Source organism: Carettochelys insculpta, chromosome 3 (assembly GCF_033958435.1).
Source record: "Carettochelys insculpta isolate YL-2023 chromosome 3, ASM3395843v1, whole genome shotgun sequence".
Lineage (NCBI taxonomy): Eukaryota > Metazoa > Chordata > Testudines > Carettochelyidae > Carettochelys > Carettochelys insculpta.
The window spans coordinates 118,299,178-118,322,488 of NC_134139.1; the positions used below are offsets into that span (position 1 = coordinate 118,299,178).

Consider the following 23,311-nt stretch of genomic DNA (forward strand, 5'->3'; position numbering starts at 1 on the left):
AGGACTTCCTGGGTGAGCTTCAGGCATAGCAGAACCTGGCCCATGATTCTGGACTTGGTGGGATTTGACACGAGATTTGGAGCTGTGACAAGATACGTGCTCTGACCGTTCCTATTTGATGATTTACAGCCGTCAGCCCATTCTCTGAACTTTATGTAAGTTGCTGCAGGCTGTTCTAGTCACCCTTTGGAACTGAGGAAGAATGTTTCTTTATACCATCCAGTTGGTCAGGGCTGGTTGGGTATTTTTGCTTTCCTTCACCAAAGCCTGGGCAGGTCTACTGAGAGGGAACAAAGTGGAAAATTGCCCCAGCAATTCAAAAAGGCCCAGGGCTCATGGCCGTCACCACTACTGTGGCAGTGACCTGAGCCTTAGGCCCTTTAAATCACCACCAGAGACCCACATGGTGCTAAGGACTGGTGTGGGGCAGTCTAGGCAGCACTGAGGGCTGGCTGCCCCAGCCCTACCCTCTTCCACCCAAAGCCCCCACTCCTTCTGGGAGCATGGACTGCTACCCCACATACCTTGACCAATTCTGTCACCTCCTGTCAAGGCTGTTCCCTATTATGACACTCCAAAAAGCAGAAAGTGGGGTCCCTCAAGAGACTTAGAAATACCTTGCTTTGTTAAACTGCTGCTTAAAAATTTCCCAGGGTCACAGATTACCCGACCTAAGGGGGAAGCTGCCACCACCTAAGCAAGAGAACCCCAGAGGACAGACTTGAGATGTTTCCCTGTGGGGTAACCCCAACCTCCTAACCCTCCATTCGTAGAGAGTTTCAAAACAAAGGCTGCATCTACACTATGGGATAAATTCAATTTTTAAAAAATTTGATTTTTAACCTCGTTCTTATGAATTCAAATTTAACCATCCACAAAGCTTCTCAAAATCTGACCCACTGTTTTTCCATGTCAAGTTTCCACATCCTCATTGCCCTATGCAAGTTCAACAGCATGAGCAGTGCATTGTGGGTATCTATCCCACAGTATCTGAGCCCCAATTGCTTCTGGGTGTTCCATGTTTGAATCCCAGAATGCAAAGCATTGTCCCAGAATTCAGAGCACCCGGTAACCACAAGAAAAGGAACTGGAGACTGAACCATTGCCTGAGGCAGATCACTACCCTGAGTGCTCATGATTGCAGGAGGTAGCTAATTAGTGCAATTGCTACCAATGTGGTGTGATGGCTACTGATGCTCTGCGATGCAATGGGCAAAGGAATTTTTTCATTATGGGTGCTGTTTATATTTGAAGGGCTGGGCATTGCTGAATTCAAATTCTAATTCTAATTCAAGTTCTAAGTCATTCAAAAATTCACGGGCTTCCTGTGACCTTCTTCCTGCTCAGGTGGATGGAGAAGAGCAGAGAAGGAAACAGCCATACATGGAGGGTTGCTGTGTAGCTTTGTGGGATACATACGGGACACTTCTGGAGGCTAATAAATTTGAATTAAAGACATGGCGCTTCCACATTAGCCTTAATTCAAAATTTTAAATTCGAAATTGAGGATATACCCATCCAGTAATATTGACATTTTATCACTGGTATTCGGGATCAATAAATCAAGCCAATGGTATTTACAGTGAAGACAGTGACTTTTTAATATCAAGCTAACTCCTCTAAATTCAATTTTATCTCATAGGATAGATGCAGCCAAGAGATAAAATATAAACTGTAATCTGATAGCTGACCTTTCAGTCTTAGGCACGTATATAAACAGACCCTTCTCTAGGACACAGGAATCAAATCATTGCCTTAGAAAAAGGTGATTTATTAACAAAACAAAACAAAAAGATATATTTGATAAAGCATACTTGGTTGCTATGTGTTACACAGAAACTAAAAAAAAAAAAGTAGATTAAAACACAGAACTACTTCCCTGGGATTCAGCTTCCATGTTACAGTGTACAGGGGGATACAACAGCCAGCCTGAGATGTCTCACATGAAACCCCAAATAAAAATGTTATCTGATAGCATCTGAGTACACATTTCCTTTCTATTCACATACCTGTTATTCTGAGACTGCTTTCAAGACCTGGATATTTTTGAAATCTTCCAAGCCTGGTTTCAGACTCAGTCTGCCTCTCTCCTCTGGCCATGCAACAGATTCAAAAATCCCCCTCTCTCTTCCCTTTGGCTCACCTGGCTGCTTGCCAACACAAAACCTACTGTCCTTGGCTTTAACTCTGTACAGCACTCATTCAGGACAGCTCCCTTTAACCTAGGGATTAGGTTTTGTGCAATCAGAGGTCTGGGAATTCTCCCATCCCCAAAGGGCACAGTTTAGATCTATGGGACAGTCATTTAGGCTGTGTCTACACTAAGACAAAACTTCAAAATGACTATGCTAATGGCCATATCGAAGAATACTAATGAGGCACTGAACTGAATATTCAGCGCCTCATTAGCATTAAGATGCTTCCAGCCACGGCGCTTAGAAAACGCTGCTTTTGAATGCACGCGTCTTGGCGCAGCTACATGGGGGTCCTTTTCAAAAGGACCCCACACATTTCAAAATCCCCTTATTTCCCTCAGCTGAGGGGAATAAGGGGATTTCAAAATGTGTGGGGTCGTTTCAAAAAGGACCCCCGTGTAGCTGCAAGCATTTGAAATCGGCGTTTTCAAAGCGCCGCGGACAGAAGCGTCCTAATGCTAATGAGGTGCTGAATATTCAATTCAGTGACTCATTAATATTCTTCAATATGGCCATTAGCATGGCCATTTCAGAGTTTTGTCTTAGTATAGACACAGCTTTAGTTGTTAAAATTTTTGTCAGAAGCCTCATGCAGGATTCAGATCCCAAAAGGTAACACAGAATAACAGAATACTTGAACTCGAAGGAACTATAAAAGGTCATCAGATACACTGCCCTGTGCTCATGGCAGGACCAAGCACGATCTAAATCGTCCCTGACATGTGTCTCTCTAAAGAGCTATTAAAAACCTCCAATCATGGAGATTCCACAACATCCCTAGCCAATCTATTCCAGCGCTTAACCACCATGAAAGAAAGCTTTTCCTAATGTCCAACCCAAACTTCCCTTGCTGCTATTAAACCCAACTGTTTCTGCTCCTATCATCAGAGATTAAAGAGAACAATTTTCCCTCCTCCTTATAACAACCTTTTAGATATTTGAAAGCTGTTATGTTCCTTCTCAGTCTTCTCTTTTCCAATGTTGTTGCTCTTCTCTAGACCTTCTTCAATTTGCCTATTTCTATCCTGAAATGTGGCACCCAGAACTGGACACAATATTCCAGTTGAGGCCTACTCAGAACAGAGTAGACCAGAAGAATTACTTCTCATGTTTTGCTTACAACAATCCTGTTAATACATACCAGAATGATGTTTGGTTTTTTTTTTGCAACAGTATTACACTGCTGACTGATGGTTAGCTTGTGGTCCACTATGACCCGTAGACCCCTCCGTGCAATGCCCATTTCCAGACAGTCATTTCTCATTTCGTATGTATGAAACTGATTTTTCCTTTGTAAGTAGAGAATTTTGAATTTGTCCTTATTGAATTTCATCCCATTTACTTCAGATCATTACTCCAGTTTGTATAATTATTATTATTATTATATTATTATAATTGTATTCTCCAAAGCACTTGCAACCCCTCCCAGCTTGGTATCATCTGCAAACTTTATAAGTGTACTCTATGTCATTATCTAAATTGTTGATGAGATATTGAACAGAACCAGTCCCAAAACTGATCCCTGTGAAGCCCACTTATTATGCCCTTCCAGCATGAATGTGAACCATTGATAACTACTCTCCTGGAATGGCTATCCAAACTTTTACATACCACCTTTTAATAGCCCCATCTAGGGTGCATTCTCTAGTTTACTTGTAAGAAGGTCATGTGAACTCTCAAACACTTAACTAAAGTCTAGGTATACCATGTCTACAGCTTCTCTCTTTTCCATAAGATTTGTTATCCTATCAAAGAAAACTATCAGGCTGGTTTAACATGGTTTGTTCTGCACAAGTCCATGCCAACTGTTACTTATTATCTTCCAGATAATGCAAATGGATTCCTTAGTTATATACTCTATTATATTTCCTAGCACAGAAGATAAGCTGACTGATCTGTAGTTTTCTGGGTTGTCTTGATTCCCCTTTTTATTGAAAGGAACTGTATTTGCCCTTTTCCAGTCTCTCCCATCTTCCCTAACTTTTCAAAGATGATAGCTAATGGGTTAGATTATCACCTCCATCAGCTCCTTGAGACATTTAACTTTTCTAAATAATTTTAACTTGTTCTTCTCCTATTTTAATTTCTGAACCTACTTCATTTTCTCCAGCATTAACTATGATAGGCTTTCAATCACCACCTATCTTCTTGGTGAAAAATGAAACAAAAAAGTCATTGAACATCTCTGCCATTTCTACATTTTCTGTTATTGTTCTTCCCTCTTCATTGAGTAACGGTTCTACCCTGTAGGTGGTCTTTCTCTTGTTTCTAATATATTTGTAGAGTGTTTTCTTGTTGCCCTTTCTGTCTCTAGCTAGTTTGAATTCATTTTGTGCCTTCACCTTTCTAATTTTGCCCCTATATAGTTGTGTTATTTGTTTATATTCATCCTATGTACTTTGACCTACCTTTCAATTTTCATTGTTTTGATTTTGCCCCACAGTTCTTTCTTCTCTCTCTCCTTCTCCCACTATTTCTGACCTACCTGCTAGGTCTCCAAGTTTATGATTTACCTGTGGGTTTTGGTCACCTGTCTCTCTCAAACCGAGTTTAAAGCCCTTCTCACTAGGTCAGCCAATCTGTTTTCCAACACTCTGTTCCCTTTCTTCAAAAGGCAGACCCCATCTCTCCTTAGCAGTCCTTCTTCCTGGACCAGTATCCTATAGTCAAGGAAGCCAAAGCCCTCCTGGTGACATCATCTTCACAGCCAGGCAGTCACCTCCAGGACGCATCTGTCTGCCTACATCCCTATCTTTGACTGGAAGGATCAAAGAGAACACCACCTGCACTCCCACTCCCTCATCTGTACTCCCAGAGCCCTGAGGTCACTTTTCATCCATTCCCCGTGCTACCTTGCAGTATCTTTAGTGCCCCCCATGGATGAGTAGCATAGGGTATTAGTCAGAGGACCAGATGATCCTTGACAATCCTTCCATAACATCTTGGATACAGGCCCCTAATAGGCAGCATACCTCCTGGGATGTCATGTCAGGGCAACAGATGGGTGCCTCCACTTCCCTCAGTAGACTCTCCAGCCATCGTTACTCTACATATTCTCCTGTGTGTGGTGGCTGCAGACCTCCCAGCTTTGGGGATACATGGCTTCTTCTGCTCTGTCTTAGAGGGGAGATTCTTCATATCTTATATCCAGGGTAGCATAACTACTCTCCAGAACTAAGGTGGGAGGGTTGGGAGGAGTGGGGCACTGACCGATGCCACAAGTAACCAGCTGCCAGTGTACCCCCTGAGACAGAGTCATCTCCTCCTTCCCCAGTGGTGTGCCAACAGTCCTCTGTAGCAGGCTGGCTTCCTCAGCTGTGGATGTCTCCACATGAATACGCTCAAGGAACTCCTCCTGGGCCCAGATGCTTCTCAGCTTAGCCATCTCCTTCTGTAGCTATCCCACCTGCTTTCTTAGAGATTCTACCAGCAGGAACCTTTCAGATTGGATGGCTCCCCTCACCTACCACCCCAGCCTGGATTTCTGTAAGTGGGAAATACAGGCCACTATTTCTGCAAAACCACACCAGGATCTGGATAGAGGCATTCATGGTCAGGTTGTCTGTCTGGATACAGACACATGTGGAGAAGACAGGAACAGTGCTGGCACAGGCAATGTGGCCCTTTCTAACCATACTGTTTGTACTGAAACTCCCTCTCAAATTCCCCTGTTTGAGGTACCCTGGTCACTTAGCCTCTAGCTTTTAAGGCCTTCTCTCTTAAATCAGTCCCACTCCCTCATTAACTACACAAGGGGAGGATGATCACCAGGTTGACTGAGGCCGATCAATGGTGACCAAGGAACAGAGACTCAAAAAGATCCCAGACACACATTACCAACTGACATAGGCTACATGTACACTAGCCAGAAACTTCGAAATGGCCATGCAAATGGCCATTTCGAAGTTTACTAATTAAGCGCTGAAATACATATTCAGTGCCTCATTAGCACATGGGCAGTCGCGGCACTTCGAAATTGACGCGGCTTGTCCAGATGGGGCTCCTTTTCGAAAGGACCCCGGCGACTTCGAAGTCCCCTTACTCCTAAGAGCAGATTTGCATGGCCATTTCGAAGTTTCTGGTTAGTGTAGACACAGCCACAGTGACAGAAGTAACTGAAATAGCCTGAAAGAGAAGAAAAACACAGTCAAACTCACTCACCAAAAAGTTAGTGGGCATCCCAAGTGCATCTTTTTGTACAATGGTGGCATCATATCTAGCCCCTTGGGTAAGGGGTTGGACTACTATCCAGTGGAACCACCCTGCCATCTTGATGACAGTACTAGCTGAAGGCTGAGGTTCCCTCTCACTTCAGCCTCCAAAATGGAGAGGATTACTAGTGGGTGAGTGTAGGCATCCCCAGTCCCTCCTAGTGTGATGACAGGCTGCACACGTATGCACATGAATATTAACACTGTAGTTCTGCAAATGTAGGGATACCAAGCTGCATTCCAGTAAGTTTATACATACTGAAGTACCCTTTTGGAGGGAAAGAGACACTAATATAATAGTAACAGGCACATAATTTCTCTTTTTGCAACACAAGTCACTGGGAACTGTATCTCACCCATCTTGCCTTTCTCTGGAGTATCTTGTTATTTATTATTTTTACTATCTCCTGGGCTGTGTCTACACGTGCACGCTACTTCGAAGTAGCGGCACTAACTTCGAAATAGCACCCGTTGCGGCTACACGCGTCGAGCGCTATTTCGAAGTTAACTTCGATGTTAGGCGGCGAGACATCGAAGTCGCTAACCTCATGAGGGGATCGGAATAGCGCCCTACTTCGACGTTCAACGTTGAAGTAGGGACCGTGTAGACGATCCGCGTCCCGCAACGTCGAAATTGTGGGGTCCTCCATGGCAGCCATCAGCTGGGGGGTTGAGAGACGCTGTCTCTCCAGCCCGTGCGGGGCTCTATGGTCACCGTGTGCAGCAGCCTTTAGCCCAGGGCTTCTGGCTGCTTCTGCGGCAGCTGGGGATTCATGCTGCATGCACAGGGTCTGCAACTCGTTGTCGGCTCTGTGGATCTTGTGCTGTTTAGTGCAACTGTGTCTGGGAGGGGCCCTTTAAGGGAGCGGCTGGCTGTTGAGTCCGCCCTGTGACCCTGTCTGCAGCTGTGCCTGGCACCCTTATTTCGATGTGTGCTACTGTGGCGTGTAGACATTCCCTCGCTGCGCCTATTTCGATGTGGTGCTGCGCAACGTCGATGTTGAACATCGACGTTGCCAGCCCTGGAGGACGTGTAGACGTTATTCATCGAAATAGCCTATTTCGATGTCACCACATCGAAATAGGCTACTTCGATGTAGGCTTCACGTGTAGACGTAGCCTTGGTGAAGTTCTATTAAAAACCATTACAATATGCCTCAATTAGCAATGGAAATAAATACAAATAGGCTTCACATGTCAAAACAGATCCAGAAGCAAGAGGAGGAAATATATTAAGCTTTAAAAGCAAGTAAATAAGTTTGTAGTAATTTCCTTCTCAGTCAATCTGCATCATCCTCATCCAATACCCACCAGAGTTGCACTTGGGTGTCATGCTGGGGTAAAAAATGTTTTGGTCTTGCTATCATACTTTATGCTGCCCTGAATGACTTTGTTTATTTGAGTGAAATACCACTGGTTAAACATAAGAACATAAAAGCTGCCTTACCGGGTCAGACCATCTTGCTTCCAACAGTGGCCCCTATCAGAGCTTCGGAAGGAGCATACAGAACAGGGTAACTATTAAGTCACACACCAATTTCCCATTCCCAACCTCCAAGAGTATGGGATTTCGGGTCACCATGAGCATGGGGTTGCATCTCTGACCACTGTGGCTAACAGCCACTGATGGACCTATCCTCCATGAACTTACCCAGTTCTTTCTGGAATCCAAACATCCCATAGCAGTGACTTCCAAAAGTTATAAACACAGAGTGTGAAAAATACTTCCTCCTGCTTATATTAAACCAGCCATATCACTCCACTTCCTCCAGTGATTGCAGGGGCAGTTCCATTCCCTCCCCACAGTGATGTGATGGGACAGAAGAACAATCTGGGGCCGTGTCATGCCACTTTCCTTGACCACTGCCAGTGCGTGCAGGGGAATGGATCCTGCTGACACCAGTGCTAAACCTTAGCCCCTCAACTATTCCCCCCAATCCCGTGGATGCCCAAAAGCTCTGGCACTGCTGGCTCCTTGACTCTTCTGCCCATAGCATTTGGGGCACACATGCACCACATGCACGCAGCCCCTGGCTGGGAGACTATATATACCTGCTGAAACTTATAGAAACCCCTATGCTAGAATTACCACATGTCCAAGTATTTCCAGGAGCATCCATTTCTTGAGATATTCATGCTGGGAAATCTCTATAGGAGATCACTGCCAACTGTTCATGGTACTGTTTAGCTTTATGGTCTCAGGAACTGCAGAGCTGGAAACCCAAACAGCTCTAAATTGCACAAGGACCAGGCCAAGGATCAGGAAACCACTACTGGTTGTTTGTTCTAATCATAGCTACATAGATTCCAAGGCCAGAAAGTATCACTCTGAACCTCTAGTGTGTCCTACTGTGTTACACAGGAAGCAGAACTTCCCCAAAGTAATTCCTGGAGTATATCTGTTAGGCCATTTCTACACAGGCCACTTCCTTCAGAAGTGGCACGCTAATACACGGAGTGAAAGATGCTAATGAGGCATGGATGCAAATTCCCTGCACCTCATTAGCATAACATCACATGATTTGGAGTCTGGAAAACTGTTCTTCTGGACTCCAAAATGCCGTGTAGAAGCGCGGCCCCGGGGGGGCTTCCGGAAGGAAGTCCTCCTTCCGGAGGCCCCTTCTTCCCAAAAATTTTCGGGAATAAGGGGTCTCCAGAAGAAGGACTTGCTTCTGGAAGGGCCCCCAGGGCTACACTTCTACACGGCATTTTGGAGTCCACAAGAACAGTCTTCCAGACTCCAAATCACATGATGTTATGCTAATGAGGCATGGGGAATTTGCATCCATACCTCATTAGCATCTTTTGCTCCGTGTATTAGCATGACACTTCTGAAGGAAGTGGCCTGTGTGGAAACAGCCTTAGAAAAACATCCTTTATTGATTTAAAATTATCAATTATGGAGAAGCCACCAGAAACCTTGGCAAACTGTTCCACTGGATAATTACCTAACCACAAAAAATGTATGTCTTATTTCTAGACTGAATTTGTCTAGCTTCAACTTCCAGCCATTGGATTCTGTTATCCTTCTCTCTGCTAGATTGTAGAGCCCATTTACAAATATTTATTCACCATGCAGGTATTTACAGACGGCAATAAAGTCACTCTTTAGCCATCTCTTTGTTAAATTAGTTTCAGCTCCCTTGAGTCTGTCACTATAAGCCATATTTTCCAATATTTTAGTCATTCTCATGGCTCTCCAATGAACCCTCTTCTATTTTTCAACATCCTTCTTGAATTGTGGGCATCAAAAACTCTCCTCCCCTACTCCTGTGCTGCCCTAGATGACTGCATGGGAACAGGGAACCACAGTTTACTACGTGTTCCACTCAGATCAGGCAACATTAGTTGAATTCCAATCCTGGATATCACAGCCCAAGGGGAAAGAAAACAATGGAACAGCTAGAGCTGCTCTCCTCCCTCCACTGCAATAGACCACATGGGTCAGCAGAGGAGGGACTGAGCAGGTGTAACAGGAGCGGATCTGCAACTGTTCAGAGCTCTCTCAGCTCACAGGAAAGGCACATGTACAGCTGCATGGCAAGCAAGGAAGATGGAATACCCGCCCCCTTACCTCCTCCTCATAGCAATGGGCCCAGTTCAAACACTTCTGTTTACAAGTTACAAGGCATGGGTCAGGCATGCATTTGCAGACCAAAATCAATTTTCACCCTTAACACTACTGCCTTAACATCACTGCTTTAAAAATAACTGAGTTTGTTCAGAATATAGTAGATAATTTTCAGCATGAATGACAGCTCAAAATTCATGCTCATATAATTACAGTAAACTCCTTCTATTATGTGTTTCCATCCCGTTATCCCTCTTTGATGCTGAGCATCCTCCAATTTTTAATTGTACTTTGGTTTTCTGTTATTGCCCACCTTACACTCAGAAAGGCACTTAGTGATCAATGATATAGATTTTTAAAGCTATCCAATCCCATTTTAAATATATAATTTTCCTTTGTAACAGTTTGGATATTTTTCTGTCACAGTGTCCACATTACATTCTAATCTTGGAAATTACTGGGAGAATATTTCAGCTTCACCTTTCAACCTTCATATGCTTTTACAGCTTGTAAAGCAATTTTAAGAGAAACATTGGGAAACAATTTCAGATTCACCAGGTGACTGTATTGTACTATGTATTCGTGCATGTATGAAAGAGAGAGAGAGAGACAGGCAGAGAGTTAGTTCACAGCTGCTAAGGGTGCCCTTCCTCTGCTGGCAGCTGCCTCCCCAACCAGGCCAATTGCAGACTGCAAATAAGTTTCTGGCAAACTCAGCTGGTGCCAGCCTGTTATTTTATTTGTTTTAAGAGACTTCTCTATGCAAAAGAGAGAAGTCCAGCCCAAGTAATTTCACATAAATAGCCTTTCACAAATGTCCCAAACAAGCAGTAGATAAAAGGCACAAATAAAATAAAATGGGCACCATTTTTCCAACAGAGGAGAATTTACTGATGCAGAGAAATTGGTACTGGTTCTGCTTCTAATATTTGTATTCCCTCCTTCCCCTTCTACATTTGCATTTTACCTTTCACAGCAAATGAAAGAGCAAAAGCTTTGCTAGATTTCATGTAGAGATATTTCACAGTACTGAACCCTTTGATTTTTCCTATTTAAATGGTGACTAAAACTCAGGTAAAATTTCCATTTAGATTTACCGCAAGATGGAGCTACAGATTCTTCTTATCTAAGAAAAAGCTATTGCTCTACACAGCTAACAACCATTAATTGCTCTATTTGTATGATCAATAAGGTTCTACTTGTTTCAACTATTTTTCAATCTTCTACATGATATTTTACATGGACTGTGTTTTAAAATAATCTGTCGCAATCTCAGAGCTTTGGATATTGTCATTTTTTTTATGTATACATTCAAATGAATACAGTATTACTTGTACCTTGATAAATGCACTAACAGGCAAGAATCACATATACAAAGCCCACAGGTGAGCAGAAGAACTACGTGGATGGGCATAGGCCATTTGGAAACCCCTTTTGTGGTCACTATTTCTGTCCCTAGGCTTGATTAAGGCTGCATGTGGCCTGTATATCTGACCTTCTGGTCACATGGGCTGCTCAGGAAACAACAATTCAATTTGTTTGAAAAGCATCAAGATTTCAAAATCAGTTCACATTACAGATTACAATGCAAAAGTGCCTATTTGAAACTTCCCATGAAAAGATAAGGGATGCCCACACACCAGAATAGCAAGTTGTATATTACTCAGGAGGGATGGAGGAGACTTAGGTTCAAGAATTGCTCAGAATTTATGTTCAAAGTGATTCCAGTAAAACCCATCTTCCAGGTGAATTCCCTGATCACCAAGCTATTGGCTAGCCTAACAACTCATTCTCTCTCCCTCAGTCTCTCCTGGAGGATCATGTCCCATATTACATAAATAATTAAATATTCATCAGGTTAGAAAGACAATCATTATTGTACTGGTACAGCCCCTAATCTGTAATATGGAAGACCCAGCTTCACATCCCTGTTACAAATTAAGTGAGTATCCTAGCTACCACATTGGCTATTCTGGGATGTGTGTCTCTTTCTTTCCCTCATACATATCCTGTCACAGATAAAACTGTTTTTGATTTTGTTTTGCGGGGGGAGGTGGAGAAAAAAGTTTTGCACTGGTCACACTCATACAACTCCACGACTTCCCTCCCTGCCCCAATTCCCATCTGCACTGGTTTGTGCAGTTACCAAACAGCCCATATCTGTCAAGAAGAGATGAAGAGGTCTGTGTATCTACTGCATGTATGGTTCAGTTGGGTTGAGGCACCTGGAGAAAGTGGCAGTCAACCTCCGAGTCTGGTAACTAAGGAAGTTCGATTTGTTTCAACTATTTAATCTTCTATGCTTGAAGAGCTAAGTAAAATATATATTTCCTCCTTAAGAAATGCTTTTAAGAACCTCCTAGACTTATCAGCATTCTTTAACCAAAGGAAATGGCAGTCTTTCCTGAGGAATCGGACAAATACCTTCAGGACTGATGGCAACAATCACCACTTCCAAAATTTTAAAAGCTTGGATGGAAGAGTAAAGGCACTCTAAATTTAGGAAAGGAAGTTAGTGTTTTTCTTAGCTGTTTTCCCATACTGCACTTGTCTGAAACTAATGTGGGTGCAATGTGAGATGTGAATGTTCATATACAGTCTTTCTTCAGGTGTCAGCAGTGCTGCAATAGCCCAGTAGGGCAAGTAAAACTGTGCTCAAGCAAAACTAATAGCTTCAGATGGCCTGTTAGAAAGGACACGGCATGGCACTGAACTCTTTATCTCCCATTCTTCTGGGGAAATTGAGCCACAGCCATTGTTTTGGATTATTTAAATATCAGATGACAGTATGCAATCTAGAAGAAACAACTAATTTGCAAAGAGACAACACAACAATTAAATAAATAGATCTAATATTTCATTGGATCCATTCTTTTGGTGTATCAGCTAACCCAGTCTTCTTATAGTCATAATATGTCAGCATGCACAATTCCCAACCACATACACAGGCAAATCTGCCCATTAGACTCTCACCAACACTTCACTTCTGATGCCAGAGCACATATATTAACAATGCAAGCTGGCTTGAGTAACTGGAAATCAGACAACTAATTCAGACCAATTTAAAATCTTAGGAGGCATTAGACTTTGTTTGTTTGAGGTATTATGAGTACACACAGTAAACCCACACACAAATAATGACTCGCCAGAGCACCTCCGCTTTGACAATTTTACAGCTTTGTTTCTATATCCTCCTACTTCAAGCTCATAACTCCACTCAGCTAAACTGGCATAAATCCTTAGGGATTTCTCCATTAAAAAGCAAAACTGCAGAATGTACAACATGGAGTCTAGTGTTACCTCTTGTTGACCTCACACTGTGAGTGGTGACATTAACTAACAACATTTAAGCATCTGGAGGCTTAGTCTACGGAGGTCTCCTGATGGGAGTCCCTGGCTGTGTAAAAAATAGCTTCTTCCAGCTCTGAAGGGAGTGGGGGAAAGGGAGCTCAGGGGTTACACAGTCCCGCGTTGAGAGCTAAGAGGGAGGAGCAGTGGGGTTCGTACCCCCAGCCCTGGCAGAAAAGGTCACTTCCACCAGCTCCTCTCAGCACTTTGCCTCGATCCTGCCCCTCCCCGGGGCTGCTGCTGCAGGGCTGCTTCAGCTGGTCGCGAGCGCCAGACGTGTGGCATCTGCCCTCCTACGCAGCACCAGCCCTGGGGGCCCGGGCTTCGAAAGCCCTAGGATACGCACTGCCCCGCTGCCCGCAGCTCTGCAGGGGGCAACGCCCCGGTCCCCCCCACCACCACCACCACCACACACACCCAAGCGGCTCCGGCCGGGGAGAGCGGCGACCCCAGCCCGCCCCCCGCTGCTCGGCCCCTGGCGGCGCTGTCTCCCCGCGCCGCGCCGGGCCGGCCCAGCTCCTCACCTGTTCAGCACTTTGCGGAGCCGCTGGCGCACGCCGGGGGAGGAGGAGGCAGAGATGCTGCTCCTGCCGCTGCCGCCGCCGCCCTCCGCCGGCAGGTTCTCGATGGTGGCGACAACATGGTTGGGCTGCGGCGGCTGCTCGGGGGAGCTCATCGCGGCGGGACTGGGCATCAGACGGCGGCAGCCGGGCGCATGCTGCGCCGCGCCACCCTCCCGCGCGGGCGGCGGCTGGGGCTGCCGGCGGGGCTCGCTCGCTTCTCCTGCGCGCAGCGCCAGCTCCGGAGCCGCGGCCGCCGAGCCCCGCTGCCGCTCACTGCGCGGCCATGGAGCCGGGAGCGGGCTGCCGCTGCTGCCCCCGCCGCGCCGCGCCGCGCCTCCTCCCCAGCCCCACGGGCGGCTCGCAGCCCTCGGAGTGGCCGCGGTTTGGAGACTCCCCCAACCCCCCTCTCAGCGAGGGTTGGGCGCTCTCCGGCCGCCGCTGGGCTGCACCGAGCCGTTCTGGGGCTGCTCCGCCGCTCGCTCTGGCTCCCGCCCCCAGCGCCCGGCGCTCCGGTGCAGCCCGCCGCCCGCCCCAGTACCCCGGCCGGGCGCCGCCTCTGCCTCCTGCCGCGCGGGGCTGGCGGGCAGCGCGAGCTCCCGATACACACAGGAGTGCGGCAGGGGGAGCCCAGAGCGAGTAGGCGGGCAGCAGCTCTCCCCTCCCAGCCCCGGCTGCTCACGCCCACCAGGGGGAGCACCTGCAGCGCCGGAGCCCCCTGCCCCCACGAGCGCTCCCCGCGCCGAGCGGGTCTGCCGGGAGTTGTAGTTTCCACCCTCAGGGGTTCCTGCCTTCGCTCCCCGCCCCGCCAACCTTCAGTACCAGCCACCCGCGGACAGCGGCACGCAGCTGCCCAAAGTCCTAGGCAGTTTAAAGTCCCTGAAGGGAGCCGCGGGGAGACAACAAAACTGAGGCAGGGAGCAGCCCAGCACCTCACAGCTGTTAGGGTGGCTTTGGGCATCAGAACAAAAACAAGATTTGAAAAGTTTTTCACTGAAAAGGGAGAGAGCAGTCACCCCCAAAACCAACCAACCTTCCATGGCTAGGACACCCCCAGAAACAACCAACTCCCCATGGCCATGGTGGCCTGCATACCCAGGATGCCCCCCAAAACAACCACCCAACAGCCAGGGTGCCTCCCCAAACAGACCACCCAATGACCAGAATGTCCCCAAAACAGCCAATGCCCAACAGCCATAGCACTCACAAAACAACAGGTTACCCAATGGCCATGGTGCCCCCAAAACAACCAACCCCTCAATGGCCCAAGGGCCCCCCAAAACAACCATCCAGCAGCCCCGGCACCCCACAAAACAGACTACCCAATGGCCAGGGCATTCCCCAAAATAACCAATTGCCTGATGGTCAGTGTACCTCCCAAAAACAGATAAACAGTAGCTCAGGCACATACTGGGGTGCAATCCAGACCAGTGAGGATCTATATCACTGTTGCCCTGCAATCTGGGGGGCCTTGCAATGCCTTTCTGTTGTAGCTTCCAACCTGGACTTCACACATACAGCCAGCACCACACAGCTCATTCCCAGACGTGTCCAGGTGCCTGCAGCCCACCACTCACACCATGGCTTTTGTCAGCTTTGGTTATATTGCAGGGTGACTGCAACTCTCCCAGTCCCAGTTTTTTCCCCCAGAATAGTATGTCCTGTACTGACCAGCCCTCTCCTGGACAGCCCAAATATATTGTCAGTTATGCTCTTAAGAGAATAAAATGCAGTTTGCCACCCTAGATGCAGTTATCCAGAGATTTTAAGTTGAACGCACTGGATTAGATGAAATCCAACAAAGCAAGCTGATTAACTTCCAAGAGAGGGGTCTTAACTGAGCAAAACTAATGAGGCATGAAAGTAAAAAATGATTACAAGAAAATAGAGATAAAAATGCTTTTTAGTGCCTAGCTTAACAAATTTCATTAGAGGCAATAAAATTTCTCACCACATATTTCCAACAGCATTTCTGACCAAACTCTTCAGGTCAGGACACACACATATGCCCTGTCCATATCCAATAGCTTGTTTGTTTGTTTGTTTGTTTGTTTGTTTGTTTGTTTCATTTGTATAAAATGAGATGGACATGGGAAGAGAGGGGAGGACTTAGAGATCCGATTTTTCAGTGGAGGAGATTTTCCAGTGGAGGCATGCTGAGGCTAGCTATATTCTAAGTGTAAATTGATTTTTTTGCATAATATGTACAAGTCCTAGAATACAGATGGGCAAATGCCATGCAGGCCAATCCATTCTATCAAAAATTTCATCCTAACACCAATGTTCAATTCTGAGAGAACAACTCTGCCTCAGGAATTGGCTATGTTAAAAGACCAATGCAGACAGCAAACTCTCCTTCAGCTCTCACATAGCTCCCTCTAATGACTCGTCACAGCACCATAACTCCCGAGACTGAACGCTTGCTTGCACAATAAGAAAAAGAATGTGAAAGTCTCTGTGTAACAGTGCCATCTGGTGTCATGTGCCATAGCAGTATTCTATAGTTGTGATTGTTAGCTGTGGGGAATATACTAACTTAATTATAACAATTTTCTCCCTCTTCCCTGTGGGGGAAATATTTGTACAACTATCACATATTATTGTGTCATAGAGAGCAAGTGGCTGAGTCATTTTATAAAGAAAATGGGTTATCCAGTCTAGACAGGGGAAAAATATAATACATTAGATTCTGTCTGACCTTGGGGAAAAAACAAACACATAATACAGGTTACTGTAAATAACAGTGTAAGGAAATAGCTCACAATAATATGATGCTTATTAGCCAGCTCAGAATCTGAACTTCCTAGCCTACCTCAGTGTTCCTAGGGAGTCAGTCAGTCTCTCTCTCATTTTAAAATCTCATTGCTTGTCTTCTCTCTTTTGCTAGCCTTTGTCTTCCACTGGGTTTGACCAATCATTAGCAACTAGGCAACTGCCATTAGCTTTTCCAGGGGTATACATTTGCCTATTTGACCTTTTCCTAGACCTGCAAAGAATGAAGGAAAGAATGCTGCAGAGACTAATAAAACAAAAACAAAAACAAAGACAAAAAAAACCAAGAATGTTTTACTTCCTTTATTTCATTCACAGCACAGTTGCCCACACTCACATCCCACTCAAAACATAAAATCCCAGGGCAAGAAAAAGAACAGAATATCAGAAGGCAGGGGAAGGGAAAAGCAAGCATATAGCCAGTTGCAGACAGAGGCAGGCCATAATATCAAATATTGAAATTCAGTGGAAAAAGGCCAATAGGAAGGATTACTTTGTTGAACTGGAAAATATTGAACACTGAATGTGTGCATGGTGGTGTCTTTTCTCAGCCCATTAACAACTGCAGTCTTCATGCTCTTTTCAATACTCTACATTATAATTACTTGGTTTTATTGCACATCTCCTCTCCTTCCTCATTACATAATTAAATGTCAATCTGAAGTACTTCTTAATTTAAGGTGTCTCTATTTGTCCAGAATTAATATATTTAAAAATACCAGAGAGGTAGCTGTGTCAGTCTGTATCTTCAAAAACAACAAGTCCTGTGGCACCTTATAGACTAACAGATATTTTGGAGCAAAAGCTTTCATGGGCAAAGACCTGCTTTGTCAGATGTGTAGTACCCAGAGGCATTGAGACCTCATCTGGGGTGAGTGAAGTCTCTGCTCTACAGCCTCTACTGAGAGCAGGCTGGCCTTTAGCTCACGTGGCAGGGCGCAGGGCTTTACATCCTAGGCTCCTAGGTTCTATTCTTCAGGCTGGTAAACCAGGTCTGTCAGCTTTACAGGTACATGAGTGGGGGGGGAGGTCTCAGTAAAGGGGAAGGCCAGAGCTGACAAGGTCTATTCAGTCAGGGTGGAAATGGCCCATTATCAGCAGTTAATGGGGAGTAGTGACAATCAAGAGAGGAGAAATCAAGTCAGTTCATCAGAGGGGGATGTGGCCCATTGTCAGATGCTAATGTGGAAGTTTGAACATCAAGAGCAGAGAAACTGCTTTTGTAATGGGCCAACCACTCCCAGTCTCTGTTCAGTCGTTGGTGGATGGATTCAAATTTGCAAATGAATTGCAGCTCAGAAATCTCTCTCTCCATTTTATACTTGAACTTTTTTTGTTGTAGGACTGCTATTTTTAAATCTGTTACTGAGTGTCCAGGGAGATTGATGTGTTCTCCAACAGGTTTCTGTACATTACCATTCCTGATGTCTGATTTGTATCCATTTATTCTTTTATGCAGAGACTGTCCAGTTTGACCAATGTAAATTACAGTGGGGCATTGCTGGCACATGATGACATACATTATATCAGTAGATGTGCAAGTGAAAGAGCCCCTGATGGTATGGTTGATGTTAGGACCTGTGATGATATGGCTGGTGTAGATTTGTGAGCCAGGTCAGCCATGAAAATGTTGGCATACTGTGGGGCCATGCGGGTGCCCATAGCAGTGCCACTGATTTGAAGGCATAAATTGTCCTCAAATCTGAAATAATTGTGAATGAGAACAAAGTCACAAAGCTCCGCCTCCAATTGTGCCTTGCTCTCATCAGGGATAATGTTCCTAACAGCTTGAAGTCCATCTTCATGTGCAATATTGGTGCAAAGGGCCTCTACATCCCTGGTGGCCAGGATGGTGTTCCCAGGAAGGTCACTAGTGAATTGTAGTTTCCTAAGGAAGTCAGTGGTATCTCGAAGAAAGCTGGGAGTACTGGTATCACAGGGCCTGAGTAGGAAGTTCACATATCCAGCCAACATTTTTATGGCTGATCTGGAACAACGCTTCCTCAGTTCTCGTCCCCTAGCGCCCCTCCTCTACATGTGCCACATTGATGACATCTTCATCATCTGGACCTATGGGAAAGAAGCTCTTGAAGAGTTCTACCATGATTTCAACAGTTTCCACGCCACCATCAAACTTAGGCTGGACCAGTCCATGCAAGAGATCCACTTCCTGGACACTACCGTGCAAATAACTGATGGTCACATAAATACCACCCTACACCGAAAACCCATGGACCGCTATGCTTATCTACACACCTCCAGCTTCCAACCAGGGCATGCTACATGATCCATTGTATGCAGACAGGGAGTAAGGTACAACCGTATTTTCTCCAATACCTCAGACAGAGACAAACATGTACAAGACCTTTACCAAGCTTTCCTGAAACTACAATACTCACCTAAGAAAGTGAAGAAACAGGTTGACAGAGCAAGACATGTACCCAGAAACTACCTGCTACCACACAGGCCTCACAAGGAAAACAAGAGAACACCACTGGCCATCACATACAGCCCCCAGCTAAAGCCTCTCCCGCTCTTCATCAGTGATCTGCAACCCATCCTGGACAACGATCCTTCACTCTCACAGACTTTGGGAGGCAGGCCTGTCCTCGCCTACAGACAGCCTGCCGACCTTAAACAAATTCTCACCAGCAACTATAGACCACCCCACAGTAACTCTGAACATGGAACCAATCCCTGCAACAAACCTCACTGCCAACTCAGCTCACATATCTACACCAGCCATATCATCACAGGACCTAACATCAACCACACCATCAGGGGCTCTTTCACTTGCACATCTACTGATATAATGTATGCCATCATGTGCCAGCAGTGCCTCGCTACAATTTACATTGGCCAAACTGGACAGACTCTACATAAAAAAATAAAAGGATGTAAATCAGACATCAGGAATGGTAACACACAAAAACCTGCAGGAGAACATGTCAATCTCCCTGGACACTCAGTAACAGATTTAAAAGTAGCAGTCCTACAACAAGAAAATTTTAAAAATAAAATGGAGAGACAGATTTCTGAGCTGCACTTCATTTGCAAATTTGAATCCATCCACCAAGGATTGAACAGAGACTCGGAGTGGTTGACCTATTACAAAAGCAGTTTCTCTGCTCTTGATCAACAAGAAGTCTTGTGGCACCTTATAGACTCCACATTAGTATCTGACAATGGGCCACATCCCCCCGGTGAACTGACTTGATTTCTCCTCTCTTGGGCTACGTCTACACATGCCCCAAACTTCGAAATGGCCATGCAAATGGCCATTACAAACCCCCCTCTTTAAATTGTCCTCTGAAACCTTCCTCTGCTGCCACTCATGCATCTGACAAAGCGGTTCTTTGCCCATGTAAGCTTATGCTCCAAAGTATCTGTTAGTCTATAAGGTGACACAGGACTTCTTGTTACATTTAAAAATGATTTCCATGGACCAATAGTAATCCTTCCCAACCTGCAGCAATAGTTCAGTTATCAGTGAGTGTACAAATATATTTTGGAATTAAGGAACAAAGCTACAGAAGTCCTCTAAAATTTTATGAAGAATTTTAACTTCAAATATATTAATATTGTTTGGAATTTACCTTTACTGTGTACATAGGAGCCTTGCAAACTTTTTTATAGTTTCACTTCATGTAAAAACCTCTCTCTCATGTTTCATATTTACAGGGAGCGTAGTACTGCTCAAAGTTTTGTACTGCAATTTCACAGTTCTCTTCCTCTGCCTGAGTGAATTGAAAAGTGTTAAGCATGTTAAGTGCATCAGTATCATAAAAAATAAGGCCACCTTCTGACTGTCTTCCTTTTCACTGACTCCCTTGCAAACCATTTTCATTTATGTTACCTTTACTTATACAATTAGTTTCAGCAATATTAATAAAGCTACTCATGTAAGACACTGTTCATTGTGCAGGTATGAGCCCAGAAGAGCAGGATGAAGAGGAGCAGTCTTTTAACTGGAAGGCTTTTTTTTCCCTACTATTCCAATTTCATATACAATTCTGCCCCTAAAAGGCATCTTTCTTCTCTCATTGTCCACTGCCTCTCCAGATAACCAAGTATGCGACAACAAATATTGGAGCATTTACAAAGCTAGGGAGGCAGTGACAAACAGATCTCAAAGTTTGAAAAAATAATGCATTTACTTTAAGTGCATGTCTATAAAATACTTTTAAATATTGGGATGTGGATGGGTAACATAGCTTGAAAGAACAGAAACTTGATAGCATCTTCAAAACTCATCCCAGAAGTCAAAGCCTTTTTACTAAGCTTCAATGATAGTGATGCAAGTAAACTTACTATTATAATGAATCCTCTGGGAGCTGCTATATAATCTAAGAATGAGTTGTAACAATGTTATAAACACTCTGATCTGATAAGTAAAGGGCAGTTACTGTATACTGGACCATAAGATTTCCTTGTATGAATGGGTATTTAGGAATTTTATTGTTTTAAAGATGTTTTCTCTAAATTTGTTTTGTTCTAATAAATAATAGTTTGCTTGAAGAAGGCTGCATTGTCTCTGATTATTATTGTCATTGCTTCCAGAGGGAACAGAACTGTAGCGTCTGAGTCTAACTCAGATCCGCTGAGTTAGTCATGGTTAGTCTGCAGATCTTGAGCCTGGTCGGAGAACAGAAGAGCATGATTCCATCCCACTGAGAGGTAATGGCTTGAGCCTGTGAGAAGGGTGCACACAATGAGACCAGGAGGAGTCAGACTCACTGTAACAGCGATCTCCAGCCTAGACTATCAATTGCCTCCTCTTTGGTTTATTTTCATAGCTCCAGTTACCTAAAATCCTGTTGCCAAATTCTTCCTTCTTTCCTGCCACTGTGACAACATGAAACCCTCACTATCTTTGCCTATCATTCTACTTTGAATTCAAATTCCTCATGTCCTTGCTTTCCAGGTTTTACACACCTTTTCCTTTGTGTGCATCTTGTCTCCTCTTGTGCTATTCCCAACACCTTTGCATTCTTCTTCCAAAAGTTCTGCTGCACTTTCCTCCCATTTTTGAAATATTGTCCCTTATCCCACATATCCTGCTGCACCCCCTCTTCAGACACACTGCTTTGCCCTGTCTCTCCAGTCCAGATCCACACTTCTATGGCAATGTAGGAAATTTACATTAGTTTAAAAAAGTGAGGGGTGGGGAACTAATATTATATGTACCCACCAAAACAAGAACCCTCAGACTTATTTTATGTAAGTCTCTCTCCTTCTTGCTTGATGGCATCTCTCACTGTGACAGGTTGGGACCCCTTTGGTGCTATCACCCGATGTGCTGACGTGCCACAGAGTCTGCTTTCCCTAGCAACTCGGGCACCCCATAACCATGTCTTGTTGAACCAAGCTCTCTGGCCTGTTTCAATCAAGACATAGAGACAGGGACACACCATGAAAGCCACAGACTGTAAGAAGCGTAATATAAAATATTTTCCCAGCACTCAAGTACACAGTTACTCTAGGAGCTGAACCCTAGATAAATCCATCCTATGCTATACAGAGAACTATACAGTGCAACCTCATGAAGTCCACCCTCTTTCTCAACGTAAAGAGAAATATGCACAGGCTCCTTGTTCCCCAGGTAGTAATTACTGACACTGGGTTTATCACTAAACAAAAGTGATTTTATTAAGTATAAACAGATAGGGTTTAAGTGGTCATAAGAGGCAGCAGATAGAACAAAATAGGTAACTGAGCAAAATAAACAAACATGCACGCTAAGCTTAGTAGAGTAAAGAAACTGGTTACATGTAAGAGCTCACCCTAAATGTGGTTCTAATAATCTTCACAGGCCAGACACCCTTCCAGGCAGGGCCCGATCCTTCCCTGGTTCATTCTTAATTGTGTCCAGAAGTCATCTTGGGTGGAGTAGCCATGGAGAACTGATGACCAGATTACCTCACGTTCCACTCTTAAATGGAATTTGCATAAGTCAGGAGTCCTTTCTTTCATACCTTGGCCGCCTGTGAGCCATTCATGGAAAATTACAGAATTCAAAATGGGTACTAGTATCAGGTGACATGGCCACATGACTCACAGATACAGGTCAGTTCCCAACTTCATCTACAAATATGATACATGCATGTCAATGGGATAATTACAGTCAGTAAATCATAACCTTTTCAATGATCTGATACGTGAGACATCTTGCATAAAGCATATCTCAGTTATGACACATTTATGGCACACCACCGACTTCTGTGGTTCTCGAATTTCCCACATTATATGGGGGAGACAGGAAACTGATGAGGGAACCAGCCCTGGTCAGTTTCCTGGCTCCAGCGAATGGAGGGTAGCCAGGGACCAGGCCACAGTGGCAGAGAGACAGGGTCCATGCTGCTACGTGGTTCTTGGCTCCCCGCCACTCTGGAAGCCAGTCGTGGCTGCCTGCCCAGCTTCCCCCAGCTGGGAGAAGCTGTGCCAGGCAGACAGCCATGGTGGCATGGCTGTCTGTCTGCCTGGCTTCCCTCAGCTGGAGACCCAGCTGCAGAGTGTCTTTGAGTTGTGCTTAACTTACATTAGTGCAAGTTAAGTGCAACTTGAAGTCATGCATTTTTGGGGTTTACATGTATATCATAAGCATATTTTCATAAGGCATAAAGAATGTCCCATCACACTTCATCTTTTTACATG

At 44.9% G+C, this 23,311-nt stretch overlaps 1 protein-coding gene across 1 annotated transcript in view; it reads right to left on the reverse strand.

The window, feature by feature from the left end:
• SLC35F1 (solute carrier family 35 member F1) overlaps positions 1 to 14,334 on the reverse strand; it is a 413,157-nt gene extending 398,823 nt beyond the window's left edge. The window contains exon 1 of the mRNA XM_074990684.1: positions 13,850 to 14,334. Coding sequence (XP_074846785.1) covers positions 13,850 to 14,019 — 170 coding nt within the window. The 5' untranslated portion in view covers positions 14,020 to 14,334. The remainder of the gene's footprint in view (positions 1 to 13,849) is intronic.
• Between the last annotated feature and the right edge of the window lie 8,977 nt (positions 14,335 to 23,311).